The 15,062-nt window shown below is 45.4% G+C and overlaps 1 protein-coding gene across 5 annotated transcripts in view; it reads left to right on the top strand.

Moving 5' to 3' along the window:
• CAMTA1 (calmodulin binding transcription activator 1) overlaps positions 1-15,062 on the top strand; it is a 994,006-nt gene that overhangs the window by 11,054 nt on the left and 967,890 nt on the right. For 2 of the 5 annotated variants that reach the window (XM_059875734.1, XM_024976750.2), the window contains exon 1: positions 1,399-14,736. The exons of the other annotated variants lie outside the window; for them this stretch is intronic. In XM_059875734.1, coding sequence (XP_059731717.1) covers positions 14,524-14,736 — 213 coding nt within the window. In that variant the 5' untranslated portion in view covers positions 1,399-14,523. Of the gene's footprint in view, positions 1-1,398; positions 14,737-15,062 lie in introns of those variants that run through there. 5 annotated transcript variants of the gene reach the window in all.

Genomic DNA, 15,062 nt, shown 5'->3' with positions numbered 1-15,062 from the left:
TTACCCTGAACCAAACAGTGCTAGATGAGTCCTCTGGCCACGGAGGCTTAGGTTTCCTGTGTGGCTTTGAGAACAAGTCCACAGTGGTTCCCAGCTCATCCCTTCTCTTTCTGTAGCCAGAAACACTGGGGAACGAGAGCAGGGACTCTGGCCGGAGGTGTGTGTTTTCTGCTGTCCTGTCTGCCTCTTCTTCAGGCCAGGTGTGAGGAGCCTGTCTCCCTGGCCTCTGCCGCCTGCTCCTCCTCACCCCCTCCTACTTCATTGCTCTCCATTTTGGCTCAGCATCTTCTCTTGGTTTTCTGAGGCTTCAGCTCTCACATAATGAGTTAGTCGGTCCTAATTTTAAGGGGAGTCACGTGTTGAGTAGAGGGTAGTCCTGGTGACTACCTCTAAGTTCCTTCCCATTCTGACTTGCAGTGATAAGAAAATGAAGCTGGATGTGTGGGATTTCACTTCATGGCTTGCTGTGCTGGTACGCAGCTGTCTTTTCCTGTGTAACTCTATCTTTTCTTTTTGAGGTACTTGCTCCAGGTCAAGAATTAATGTGTTGGCTCAGGCCGTCAGTGTAGGAGGAATTTGAACCGTAGTCGCTCAGGCGCCTCCTTTCTGGTGTACCGAAAGGGCTTAACTCTTTAGGTCTAACATGCTGTGAGTTAAAAATTGTAAAAAGATTGTTCAAGTTGTTAAGGATGCACAGCACAAAAATGTTCATTCTGCTTAGTTATTCCCTGTGACACATTTCAGGTCTTTATTCTGATATGGATGAGAGTTTATAGTTTTGGAAAAATAGACTTAAATAATACATGAGTACAGATGCAAAAGTGTCTGCTAACCTCAGACATTTTCTGTGTAAGGTAGTATTATTTATATTCATTTAGCTTTATTTCCCAGAGTTGATTAATATAACTGCTACGAAGATGTATTGATTGCTAGACTCTTCCTACTAAGAAACTCGGGTAGACTGGGGAGTTGCGGCGGGGCCACTGTAATTGATCATATTGCATCTTCACTTGGGCACATTCCCTGGGCTGCTCAAGGCCTGGCATCAGGGTTGGGACATTTCTTTCCTGTTTAAAGATACTGAGGGGCAAGTGAAAGTTCCCGGTGTTCTTGGCAATACACTGCCTTATCCTTTCTGTCTCTACCATGTTGAAATGTGCTGGCTGAACCATTTTCTTTGATGAAGCTTCTGATGGAGGTCTCTTCCTCATTTACTTTTATTGATATAGGCTGTTGTGCTTACAAAGAAAGCCATAACAAGTGGAAGGTAGGGAGTGGGTACTCAACATTTTTGAAGTACTTGTTTTTCATCCTAGGGGTCCTCCAGAAATTGATCATGGATTACTTGACCAAATTCAAGGCCCAGAGATTTATTCCAGGCACTCTGGGAGGTGAGGCCCATCAGTCTTTCTCTACTGAATCTGATTATTCTCCAAATGACCCATTGCTGCCTGGCTGTCTTCTGATGCAAATCTGGTGATAGTGGCAACCTTTCTAACCGAGCTGAGTCTCCTTGACAGCTGTTATCTGTCCTCTCCAGGTATTTTTAGTCTCCGGCCTCTGTGGCCACGTCTAGAGGATCCGAGCATGAATTTAGCAGCTCTGGGGCTGCTCCAAGTGGTTGCGGGTGTTCTCTGCTCCCTCCTCTCCAGCCTCCCGCAGCGCCACCTCTCTGGAGGCTCAGTGCCCTTGTCGCTCGATGACCGAGCAGAGACAGGAATCATTTGTTTAATAAGAATGAAAAAGTCAGGATTTTTCAGGATGCTTTTCAAGATAAACAGCGGGGAGCAGGGATGGTGCACAGCAGTAGCGTGAGTGGACTTCACGCCACTGAATTGTACATTCAAAAAGGGCTAAAGTGGTTAGTTTTACATTATGTATGTTTTTTCATGATTAAAACCACCCTCCAAATGGATATAAAACCCAGTGAGAAAAGTATCTATACGGAGCTGAGAGTAACTATGTGGCAGTATTTTCATTATTCTAAGTTGGCAGGTGGTGCCTTAAATGGAGGTTCAGAATCCACCTCATGCCACATGTGCGTGTAGACACACACACACACACACACCCCCACAGTGAACGCACAGTGGTCATCAGCTCTGTGGTTCATTTGTTCAGAAGAGGGTGGGTGCTGGACGCTGGTGTCACAGGGGAAGCAGTTGGAGCAGTTTCCTGCAGGGAACGTGGGCGCTCGTGCTAGGTGCAGTGAAGGCTGCTTTTGTGTAAGGATAGTGGAGCCACCTCAGCCTCGCGGGAAGGAGACCAAAGGGAGCCGCAAGTCTGCAGTGGACTCGAGCCTGGGGCTGAGCCTGGCCCTGCCGGCTCCCCTCTGTGCTGGTCCCTCTGCCTGTCCTCGCTGACACGATGCCTCGCTCATACCTTCCATGCCGTGTGGCTTCCCGGGGCTCTCTGTCCTCTGACTCCAGTCTCTGTGGCGTGTGTTTAAAGGGCTCAGGACGGAGGGTTGGACTGACTTCTCTCAGTTGGTGGTTTTGTTTCCAGAGGCCGGGGGTTCACCCTGGTCTGGTCCACGCTGAAGGAGGGTGGGCTCGGATCTGCTGGTCGTCTGATCACTTTGAGGGGCTCACGGCCAAGGACTGTGGGAGGAGGGGACCATAGCATGGGGTCCTGATGCCTTAACCTCTCTCTGTCAAACCATGTAAAAGGAAGAATACTGACCCCAAAATGGATTTCCTGCATTCACTTGCTATAGTGAGTAAACTTTAAAAAAAAATTCCTTTCTAAAAATCATTTATTTATCTGGCTGGGTCTGGTCTTAGTTGCAGCATGCAGGATCTTCCTTGTGTCCTGTGGAATCTTTTATGTTTGCTGTGATGCACAGCTTAGTTACCTTGTGGCTTGTGGGATCCTAATTCCTCAACCAGGGATTGAACCTGTGTCCCCTGCATTGCAAGGTGGATTCTTTTTCTTTTTTTAATTGGGGTGGAAAATTGCTTCACAATTTTGTGTTGGTTTCTGCTGTACAACAACACGAATCAGTCATAATTATATACATATGTGTGTATATGTTGTTTCCCTCCTGAGCCTCCCTTCCGCTCTCCATCCCACTCCTCTAGGTCATCACAGAGCACCAGGCTGGGCTCCCTGCAGCTTCCCACTAACTATTTTACATATGATAGTGTATATATGCAAGGCGGATTCTTAACCGCCAGATACCAGGGAGTAAACTTTTTACTGAGAAAATGTTCACTGTGGCTCCAGTCACGAGGCCCAGCACCCTCAGCCTGCCTGGGCGTGTGTATGGGTAAATCAGGGGTGACAATGCAGGCAATGCACGCGGAAGCCTCGTGGTCCGGCAGCCTCTGCCCTGTGGTTCTCAGGGAGAACTAGCAGTTGGCGGGGGGTGTGTGCCTGTGTCTTTTGAGGTGTCCCCCGGTTCACATACTTGGGTGGGCTTCCTTGCCTTTCCCCTCGTCGTGGGCCACAAAACCTGGGAGGCTGGAGGTGTTGCCTCTGAAGAGGGCGGAGGTCTTTAGGAGGAAACAGGGAGCAGCGATGTCTTAAGGACGTATGGCCACTGAATGCACACTTGTTTGCTTTTCCTTCTCATCCTTCCTGCATCTACTCTCAGGTTTTTCTTGATTTCTCATGGGAGAAGAGGAAGGAAAAGAGCAAACAGGTGGAAGGCTGAGAGAGCAGGTTTGGAGGTCTGTGTAAGAGGCTAGTAGCCAGCGCACCATTGAGGTCTGTGAGCTGCTCAGTGACTGATGCTTCATAGTGATGACCTTGAGTGTATTCACAAAAGCAACACCACATATGCTCTGCTTAACAAACGAGGCAAGTATATAATGTTTAAAAGAAACATTGTCATCAGGTGGTTTTAGTAGTCAAAGGGATTTGACACTTTTTTCACTATAACAGTTTTGGGTGGGAGGTGGGAAGAAGGTTCAAGAGGAAGGTGACATCAACCTATGGCTGATTCATGTTGATGTATGGCAGAAACCATCACAATATTGTAAAGTAATTATCCTCCAATTAAAAATAAATAACTTTTAAAAATGTAAAATGATAGCTTTACTGAGGTATAATTCTTTTACCATAAAATTCACCCTTTTAAAACATACCATTAAGTGGTTTTTGGTGTGTTTAAACACAGCTGTGTAACTGTCATCACTGTCTGATTCCAGAACATCTTCATCACTCCTGAAAGAAGCCTCTGCCCGTTAGCAGCCGCTCTGCTTTCCTCCCTCCCCTCTGCTCCAGGCAATTAATAGTCCACTCTCTCTTCCTGGACTTGGCTGTTCTGGACATTTCATACAAATGGAATCCTACACCATGTGGCCTTTGGTGGCTGTCTTCTTTCCCTTAGCATAATGTTTTCATCCACATTATCAGTTCAGTCGCTCAGTCGTGTCTGACTCTTTACGACCCCATGAAGCGCAGCACGCCAGGCCTCCCTGTCCATCACCAACTCCCGGAGTTCACTCAGACTCATGTCCATCGAGTTGGTGATGCCATCCAGCCATCTCATCCTCTGTCGTCCCCTTCTCCTCCTGCCCCCAGTCCCTCCCAGCATCAGGGTCTTTTCTAGTGAGTCAACTCTTCGCATGAGGTGGCATTGGAGTTTCAGCTTTAGCATCAGTCCTTCCAATGAACATCCAGGACTGATCTTTAGGATGGACTGGTTGGATCTCCTTGCAGTCCAAGGGACTCTCAAGAGTCTTCTCCAACACCACAGTTCAAAAGCATCAATTCTTCGGTGCTCAGCTTTCTTCACAGTCCAACTCTCACATCCGTACATGACCACTGGAAAAACCATAGCCTTGACTAGACAGACCTTTGTTGGCAAAGTAATGTCTCTGCTTTTGAATATGCTATCTAGGTTGGTCATAACTTTCCTTCCAAGGAGTAAGCATCTTTTAATTTCATGGCTGCAATCACCATCTGCAGTGATTTTGGAGCCCAGAAAAATAAAGTCTGACACTGTTTCCACTGTTTCTCCCTCTATATCCCATGAAGTGATGGGACCAGATACCATGATCTTAGTTTTCTGAATATTGAGCTTTAAGCCAACTTTTTCACTCTTCTCTTTCACTTTCATCAAGAGGCTTTTTAGTTCCTCTTCACTTTCTGCCATAAGGGTGGTGTCATCTGCATATCTGAGGTTATTGATATTTCTCCTGGCAATCTTGATTCCAGCTTGTGCTTCTTCCAGCCCAGCATTATAGTTTATATCAAAACTTCATTCCTTTTATGGTGGCATAGTACTCTATTGATTAGACACACTGCATTTTATTTATCTGTTAACCAGTTGATGGACATTTATTTCCCCTTTTTAGCTCCTATGAATAATGCTGCTGTGAACATTTGTGTACATGCTTTTGTGTGGACAGTGTTTTCGGTTCTCTTGTACAGCTAGGAGTAGAATCGCTAGGTCATATGGTAACTCTGTGTTTAACTTTTGGAGGACCTGCCAAACTGTTTTCCAAAATGGCTGCATCATATTACATTCCTGCCAACAATGTTTGAAAGTTCCAGTTTCTCCACATCCTTGTTGGCACTTGCTGTTGTCTGTCTTTTTGATTGTAGTCATTCTTATGGACACAGCTGAGCGGCTGAACAGGAGCAGCATCTTGGGGATGTGAAGTGGTGTCCTACTGTAGTTTTCGTTTGCATTTCCTGAAGGCCACTGATGGGGAGCATCTTTTCTTGTGCTCATTGGCCATTTGCATGTCTGCTTTGAAGGATGTCTGTTCAAGGCCGCGGCCCATTTTTGAATGGAGTTAGTTTTTTGCTTTTGAGTTGTAGGCATTTTTTGATATATTCTGGATAACAGTGCCTTATCAGATGTAGGATTTGCAAATATTTTGTCTCATTCTGTGGATTCATTTTCTTGTGGGTTTCCTTTGAAACACAAAAGTTCTCAATTTTGAGTTCCATTTACCTGCTTTTTGTTGCTTTTGCTTTCATAATTAAACTATTGCTTAGTCCAAGGTTATGAAAATTAACACCTGTGTTTTCTTGTCAGAGTTGAATAATTTTAGCTTTCACATTTAGGTCTCTGGTTCACTTTCAGTTAATTTTTGTATGTTGTGAGATAGATAGGCTTCCAGCTTCATCGTTTTGTGTGAGGATATCCAGTTGTCCTGGAACATTTTTTGAAAAGACCATTCTTTTCCCAATGAAGTATTTAGCACCCTTGTAAGAAACCAGCTGCCTATAAGGGTGTGGGCTTCATTTTGGAGTTTCATTTCTAATCCAGTGACCTATGTCTGTCCTTACGCCAGTACCACGCTGTCTTGATTACTGTAGCTTTGTAGTTAAGTTTTGATATCAGAAAATGTCTGTCCCTGAACTGTTCTTTTTAAAGATTGTTTTGACTATTCTGGGTGCCTTGAATTGTCATGTGAATATTAGGATCAGTTTGTCAATTTCTACGAAAAAGGCAGTTTTTATATTGATACGGCTTATATATTGAATGTAGGGATCAATTTGGGCAGTTTAAATCCATTTTATGGATCCACCGTTTGGGAACTAGTATTGGCTAACTCGGGATTCCTAGATGGCACACTGGTAAAGAATCCACCTGCCGGTGCAGGAGATGCAAGTTCGATCCCTGGGTTCGGAAGGTCCCTTGGAGTAGGAAGTGGCATCCCACTCCAGTATTCTTGCCTGGAAGATCTGATGAACAGAGGAGCCTGGCAGGCTGCAGTCCATGGAGTCACAAAGAGTCAAACACGGCTGAGCTACTGAGCACACACATTCGCACTGGCTAACTCAAGCAGCCAAGCATCTAGCCCTAAAAAAATGTTTTGATTCATTACTACAGTAGGCTTTGTTGTTGAAAAGCTCTAATTCCCTGTTAGGCTAGAATTGGACTGTTCGGATTCCAAGAGAGCAAATAGTTATTCATGTAGCCTGTGTGTGTAGGCTTCTTGTGCTGTGTGTTTTTACGATGTGAAAGTTTGCTGATGCCTTGCATGTTTAGAAAAGATGTGGTAGTCTGGTTAGCATTCATTCTGATTAATAGAGAATTAGCAGGTTCCATGTATGAACATTTAATTTCAAAGTGTTGGAATATGTTACAATAATATTGTGACCTTAAAATTTATATTATTATTATTGGAGGTGTCAGAAAATATTTTCGAATCTTGTAGTCCTGTGGGGGCTGTGTGACTCTCAGTTACTGTTACAGTCTTAAGGCAGTTTATTTACTCAACAAGTAATAATAAAGTGCCAGCCCAGAGAAGGACAGACATGGTCCCTGTCCTCATGCAGCTGATGGGGAGACCAGTGTTAATTAAAGTGTGTGTTTAGTTGCTCAGTCGTATCTGACTCTCTTACGACCCCATGGACTGTAGCCCGCCAGGCTCCTCTGTCCATAGGATTCTCCAGGCAAGAATACTGGAGTGGGTTGCCATTTCCTTCTCTATGGGATCTCCCCAACCTAGAGATTGAACCTGCGTCTCCTGCATTGGCAGGTGGATTCTTTACCACTGAGACAGTTAACGAAGGTGTCATGTGTAATTATGTAAGGCTGATACACTGCAGGCGTCTTCCTAGTGCTGTGTCTGGTCCATACTATGCTGGTGAGCATAGGGCATCAGAAAGGGATCTGTTCATGTGGGAGCTTCGGAGATCCTTCCTGAGCTGCACCTGAAGGAAACCAGGCATTAAGTGAGGGAAGAATGGGGGAAGCCTTAGGTAATCAGAGGGCTGGCTAGTGAGATATGTGGGGATATCCTGGGTATATCTGGCTGCTTGTAGCTTTTGAGGGGTCCCTGAAGACAGAGGATGAGATGGCTGGATGGCCTCACTGACTTGATGGACATGAGTCTGAGTGAACTCCGGGAGTTGGTGATGGACAGGGAGGCCTGGCGTGCTGTGATTCATGGAGTCGCAAAGAGTCGGACACGACTGAGCGACTGATCTGATCTGAAGACTTGACTCTGGTCTTTAACCCTTAGGTGCCTTGTGAATTTGTTCTGAGCAAGTAACTTAGCCTTTCTGGGCTTTTTTACTCACTGTTTTTTTAATCTTATCAGGCAGTGTGTCGCCATCTTTATTTAGAGATACTTTCTGAAAACATACAGAAATCTAGGCTTTTGGTTGATTGTATTTATACAATTCAAAAATATTTGTTTTTTTCATGACCTTCTTTGGTTGTTTACTTAGGAGTGTAATACTGGTAAATTGAATATTTTTCTGAACATTTTTCCTAGTCTTGGAATTTAGGATTCACTTCTGTTCATAATATTCCAGAAGCTTCCGGTATGCAGGGGAGCAGATGCGGATGCAAGTGAGGAATGCTGTCATCAGGCTCTGGGAGGACCCAGGAGGACTTCTGGAAAGTGGTAGAATTCGGCCGCATCCTTGACAGGCAAACATGGTGGTTTGAGGAGAGTTTCCTAGTGGAGGAGATGAGGCAGAGGCTCACAGCCAGGAGTCCTGGGGCTGGGATTCCTGGTGTGTGTGGGTAGATGAGCCTGGAGAAGTAGGTAGGGGGCAGGTGTAGAGGCTGGGAAGGCACACTGAGGAGTCTGGCCTCTGTTCTCTCTGCTTTGGGAGCAGCTTCTAGAGTTGCTTCTTTAGCATAGGAGTGGGGTTGATTGGCTAATCCCTTTTCCTTGAAGGTGCTAATAAGGGCCACCTGCTTACTGCTCCAGTTTCCTTTCTGTTTTCCAGCTGTGGTCAGTTCTTTTAGATTCTGGTTGTCCCAGGGCACCACGCTTTCTCTTGGTTTTACGTCTTGAGTGTTGTCATCGCCTTGGCTTAGAAGGTGCGCTTTCCTCTAAAACATATACATGTGTACTCACGCATTTGTTCTGTCCACTGCCTCCGCTTGTCCTCTGGGTCCCTCCTTAAATCACACTTGTTGAGAAGCCCTCTGGGCCTTGCCTTTCTTTTCAGATTGGATTGTACGCCCTTCCTGGCGCTCTTGTAGCACTTCATGGTGTTCCTGCTCATGGCACATTATGGTTGTGTTGACGCCGCTGGCTTACTGCTCTTTCTCCTTCAGTTAGAGCTACATCTTCAGTGGCCAGAGGCTCGAGCACCTGCCACCTGTAAATGTTGTTTGAATGAATGACTGCGCAAAGAGGAAGGACTGGAGTTGGCAGGAAACAGCTCCTGACGAGAATGTCGGTAGCAGTCAATTGGAAAAAGAAGCTGGTGTGACTGAGTTGTATGTGGATGTGCGAGAGAAACACACTTTTGTGACTGACTGACCATGGGCTCTGAGGGATGAGAAGAGGTGAAGGTGACTTCTAGCTTTTGCACCTCAACTGGTGTCAGGTGAGGCCATTAACTGAGTGAGGGGTGAGGAGGGGTATTGTTTGGGGTGAAAGTGAAAGTTGCTGTCACGTCCAACTCTTCGCCACTCTATGGATTGCATAGTTAGTCCTTGGGATTGTGCAGGCCAGAATACTGGAGTGGGTGGCCTTTCCTTTCTTCAGGGGATCTTCCCAACCCAGGGATTGAACCCAGGTCTCCTGCATTGCAAGTGGATTCTTTACCAGTTGAGCCACAAGGGAAGCCCATGTTTTGGGGTTCAGTTCAGTTCAGTTGCTCAGTCGTGTCTGACTCTTTGCGACCCTATGAATTGCAGCACGCCAGGCCTCCCTGTCTATCACCAACTCCCGGAGTTCACCCAAACTCATGTCCATCGAGTCAGTGAGGCCATCCGGCCATCTCATCCTCTGTCGTCCCCTTCTCCTCCTGCCCCCAATCCCTCCCAGCATCAGGGTCTTTTCCAATGAGTCAACTCTTCGCATGAGGTGGCCAAAGTACTGGAGTTTCAGCTTTAACATCATTCCTTCCAAAGAACACCCAGGACTGATGTCCTTCAGAATGCACTCGTTGGATCTCCTTGCAGTCCAAGGGACTCTCAAGAGTCTTCTCCAACACCACAGTTCAAAAGCATCGATTCTTTGGCGCTTAGCTTTCTTCACAGTCCAACTCTCACATCCATACATGACCACAGGAAAAACCATAGCCTTGACTATCAGATGGACCTTTGTTGGCAAAGTAATGTCTCTGCTTTTCAATATGCTATCTAGGTTGGTCATAACTTTTCTTCCAAGGAGTAAGCGTCTTTTGGGGTGACTGGATGCAAACGTGTCATTTCTATTTCAGGTGTAATTAGGGTTGTTGTAGCATGTCTATGCACAGTATGACCTTTGGGAGTGCAGATCAGAGATTAGGGAGTCATTCCTGTCACCCTGTTTTCCTTCTTCATTGAACTTTCAGACGGCAAAGGAGCCTGGTGATGGCGTCCGTAGAGGTCAGCCTTCCTGGCACAGGACAGGGTGGAAAAGGGTGGTGAGTAGACTTGGAGGGGCCTCTGGTGGAGAAAGTAAGTTTCATGAATGTGGAGACCTCATTTGTCTTTTCTTGTGGCTCCATCTCTGCCCAGTGCCTGTTGGTTGAAGGAATGAATCAGTTCAGATGAATTAGTAGAAGTCATAGTAGTGGGTGAAATTGTCATGAGAGAAAAGAGGGGCTTTGTGGGCAGAAATGTGGTGAATGCCTCCATTTAAGTGTCAGATGGGGGGAGAGGACCAGGAAGAATGGCCAGAGAGGTGGGAGAATGAGAACACAAAATCAGACATGCTTCAGTACACAGGGTTGTAAGGAGTTATCCATTGTAATGCCAAGAGTTTAAGTAGAATAAAGACTAAGAAAAAAGTACTGATTTTGTTGGTTTGATAGTGAGTTGAGAGGATGAGAAAAAGGTAGCAAGAGAGAGTAGATAATTCTTTCAGGAGTTTTGGTGGTAAATGGAGAATGTTGATCAAATGATAGTGAAATGACTAAGTTGAGAAAAACTCAACTTAGTGAAACAACTTAGTTAAATAGTGAAGTTGAGAAAAGAGATTACTAGGCCCTGATGGGTGTATTAGTTATCTTTGCTGCTGTAACAAATTACTACAAACTTAGTGGTTTATAGAAAGGACACACTTGTTACCTGGCCCTGTGGGTCAGGAGTTCAGGGAGGGCTTTGCTTGATCTGCTGCTTCAGGACCTCACAGCCTGAAGTCAAGCTGTCAGCCAGGGTTGGGGTCACATTTGAAGGCCCAGCTGGGGATGGACACTCTTCTGAGTCCCATAGTTCTCATGGGCCTCCCCAACATGGCAGCTGCTTCATCAGAGCCAGCAGAGGAGTGTCCGCCAGCCGGATGGAGGCACTGTACACGCTGCCTCATCATGGAGGTGTTGTCTCAGTGACACGTTCTGTTGTGAGAAGCAAATCTGTCCGTCCATTGCACACTCAAGGTGGGGAGTTTATACAGGAGTGTGTGCTCACTAAGGGGGTGGGGTCACGGGTAGTCCCCCATGGCGTTACAAGGGGAGGGTGATGGCGTGAGAGAGCAAAGGACGGTTCTTTAGAAAGAGGGCTGTGGGGCACAGAGGCAGGATGGGGTTTTGAAGGTGAAGTTCCAGGTTCAGCTGTGTCACGCTGATGACCCTTTTCAGGAAGCTCCCTGCCTTCTCTCTTCATCCCCTATCGAGGGGCATAGGTGCTCTGGAAGTGCGCTCTCCTGTGAGATGAATTCACAGAGGAATACAACAGGATTATCATGGCCATTGATAAACCCTCTGCCTTGGCTAAGATTGAATTATATATCTGCAAATTCTTGGCCAGTGGAGGTATCTGCTCTGCTTGCTGTAGGATGTTGTTGAGGATCAAATGAGGTCATTCATGTGGAAGTATCTTTTGGAATGTAAGATTTGCAGACAGAAGGCATTAACTGTACTACTTTCCCCCCGTGTTTAGTAGAACACACAGACTGTACCATACATGTAGCTTGTTAACTGGGTTCATTATGTTGTACCTAAGTTATGGAACTGGGCTTTATTTTAATGCTGTGATTATTTTTAGGACTTTTGGAGTAGACTGTTTGCTTTTATGATAAATGACCCCAAACTGTGGTGCCTTTCAAGTCCTTGTGTGTAGTTTTTCAAAAATCTGTCCTTGCTGTCTCTTGTCACTCTTGCTTCCACTTGTCTGTCCATCTCTTGCTGTCCTTTGCCTTCTGACTGGTTGCTTCTGACCTCCTCTGGGCTTGGCAACCTGATGATCAAGCTCAGTAGAACTGAGTGGTTTAACAGTAATTCAGCTTGGGTTTGGGCTTGGGCGTCCTTCTCACAGAGAAGTGTGTGAGCTTTCGGGCGTGGACCAATCTCTTTTGGCCTCCGAGTGTGTCTTGTATCCTTTCTAGTTCTGGTTGCGTTTGAATTAGGTGAGTCCCCACGCCACTGGGTTCCATTTAGGAGGCATGTCACTTACTGCTCTGTTAGGCAAAATGGTGTCCTCCTCTCCTTTGGTTTTGGTGAGATTTTAGTTAGGGGGCTACAGCAAGTGATAGGTGATCTGTGATTCGTGGACTGAAAATGTTAGAGAATCAGGAAAAGCTTCTTAGCAGGTTGGCATCAGGCTTGTGTGTAGCTGGTCTTTCCTTTAGGGTGTCAGACTCCCTGTATGGATTCCTGGGTGTTCTTCCATGTTGATCGTATGCTGGAGCTTTTCTGTCACGGCAGCTTGTGAACTTTTTCTGCCCTAGCTTTTGCGTTGAGTCCCTGCATTATTGGGGGGGAGCCTGTGTTGTGTGGAGAGAGCCCAGGAGTCCTGCAGGGAGACCTCCTCCGGGTTCTGCCAAGGGCCCGCCTGTGGCCCTCGACCAGTGTCTGTGCCTGGGCCTTGGTGTCTGGAATAGACATAATGTCTGCGCTGCTGCCTGTTGGGCCAAAGTAAGATTTTATATGTGAAAGTGCTTGTTAAATGTTGTTGTTTAATCGTTGTGTCCAACTCTTTGTGACTCCATGGATTGTAGCCCGCCTGTCCATGGGAATTTCCCAGGCAAGAATACTGGGGTGGGTTGTCATTTCCTTATCCAGGATATCTTCCTGACCCAGGGATGGAACCTGCATCTCCTGCATTGGTAGGTGAATTCTTTACCACTGAGCCACCTGGGAAGCCTTTGTTAAATGCACATAATACCAAATAAAATAAAATGCCTAGCCTGTTGGGTTGATAGCTCTCTCTCTTTGAGGAGTTAAAAAAGTTATCAGTATTAGTAATGATAAGTGCTCCTAAAAAAGTGTAATTTTAAATTTCAATGTAGCTTTTTTTTTTTTCTGAATATGTCCTGCTGGAATCTATTTATACAAATGAGGATGTTTAATAAATGCTCTTTGATTATTTTCAGAGTATTGAGTATACTGGCTTCCTAGCCAAATTAAATTTATAAAAATTCTAATGATATTGTGATTCATAGCTAGGAAGAATTTTTTTTTTTTCATTCTTAAATCACTTTACGCTTTACATGAATCTCTGGTAATAGTGAATCAATTAATGTGATTTCTTAGGTCATAAATCAGGCTTGATAGATTGTAGTATTAGTTCCTGTGTAAGCATCTCAGACCTACAACCGTTTTGTGGTCTGTTTTAGCAACTTGTTTGCTTTTGAACTCAATTCTAGGTGTTGAACTCAATTTGAGAGCCTAAAATGGTTTGTGCCCCACTTACCTTAGAGGTTACTGCCTCACTTTCTTGTTGCGCCGGCCCTAGTAGTGGGAAGTCAGCCACCACTCCTTTTAACTTGAGTACACGCTTTAATTTTGTCTTTATCCCATAGGAGTGTTGGGAAGATTATTATAGTCACACTTACAGTATATTTTAAACTTCTTGAAAAGAGGGTAATATGTGAGCATGAAATATTTTTGTAGTATGCCATGTAATTTTTCCCCCTGCTGACCCTTTGTGGTTTGTGTTTAGGGTGCATGGTGTTTCTCTAGTCGTTGAGGTCATCAGCTGGAGGGTTTTCTGGAGGCCTCCGGAGGCTGGTCTTTGACAGGCCCTGTGTTGTTGCCCTCTGTTAAACAGGCCTGTGCTATCACCACAAATGGTAGCCTTGATTCTGTTGGTGTCTGTGAACATGGCAGAGTATTTTCACCCCTTCATTCTTCTTAGTGGGTCAGAAGGAACTTTTGTCTTATTGCTTGATTGTTCACGGACCAGAGGATGGGTGGCTACTCGGGGTGGCCTTAGAAGAGGGAGACAGAGATTCTTGAAAAGACTGATGGTCATTATTCAGTGAACCCTGCCAATCACCAGGGCAAGAGACGGGACCACTCTTTTTCCTTTCCATGAACTTCTGGGAATGTTGTTTATCCATGAATTCAACAAATATTTGAGCTTGTATTATGTGCCAGACATTAAGTACTGGAAAAGCCAGACATCCCTTCAAGGATGCCTATTCAAAATGCTTATTCAAAATAAGACTATGATAGAAAAATATTTATCAGTATAGAAAAACTACTAGATTGGGTTTAGATGCTGGATGGCTTTAGGGATTAAAGGTGGAGGTTATAGGTTCAGAATGCATTTTTGAGAGGACTGACTCTTCTGTAATTAAAAAAAATAATTACAAATGGCATTGTGGCAGAGTCTGTGAGCTGATCACAAAACCAGTCTCCTCTTCCCGGGCAGGTAGCCAGACCGCATCTCCCAGCCTCCCCGATGGTTAGGCGTGGCTTAGTGGCCGTATTCTAGCCAATGGCATGAGATCCAAGAAGGGAGCCACTTCCAGGCCTGGCCCCAGGGCCCTTCCTCTGCAGGATTTCCGTGCCCTTTCCTGTCTGCTGGCTACTGCAGAAGAGCCCAGTGAACTAGGAAGGCTCGTGCCTAGGATGGAAGGAGATCTGGGGCCAGAGCCACGGCTGGGGGGAGAGCTGCCTTCTGACTTACTGTTGTGGACTCTACATGAGCAAGAAGTAAATATTTATGGTATTTGAGCCATGATAAAGTTCGTTCTAAGAGTTAGCCTGCCTAACAATGCTAGGCAAAACTGGTGAGTCTAGTAAAGGTGCTGAGAATTTTGGACTCTGCCTTCATTTTGATTATTTATATGTCACGTCATATGTAATGATCAGTGAATTTCAAGAATCAGTTTAAAACTCCATGGCAAAAATCTTCTTGATGTGTCACTTTTAATTGATACAACTGGTTTACTGCATTCAGTGTGGCCTTTCTGTGGGTTCTCAGTTGGCTTTAAAGGGACTCTGTGGAGTCTTAAACATTGCCAGTGCTTATTTCAAAG

Source organism: Bos taurus, chromosome 16 (assembly GCF_002263795.3).
Source record: "Bos taurus isolate L1 Dominette 01449 registration number 42190680 breed Hereford chromosome 16, ARS-UCD2.0, whole genome shotgun sequence".
Classification (NCBI taxonomy): Eukaryota; Metazoa; Chordata; class Mammalia; order Artiodactyla; family Bovidae; genus Bos; species Bos taurus.
The sequence above is the reverse complement of the archived record's forward strand: the minus strand, read 5'-3'. Positions and strand labels throughout refer to the sequence as shown.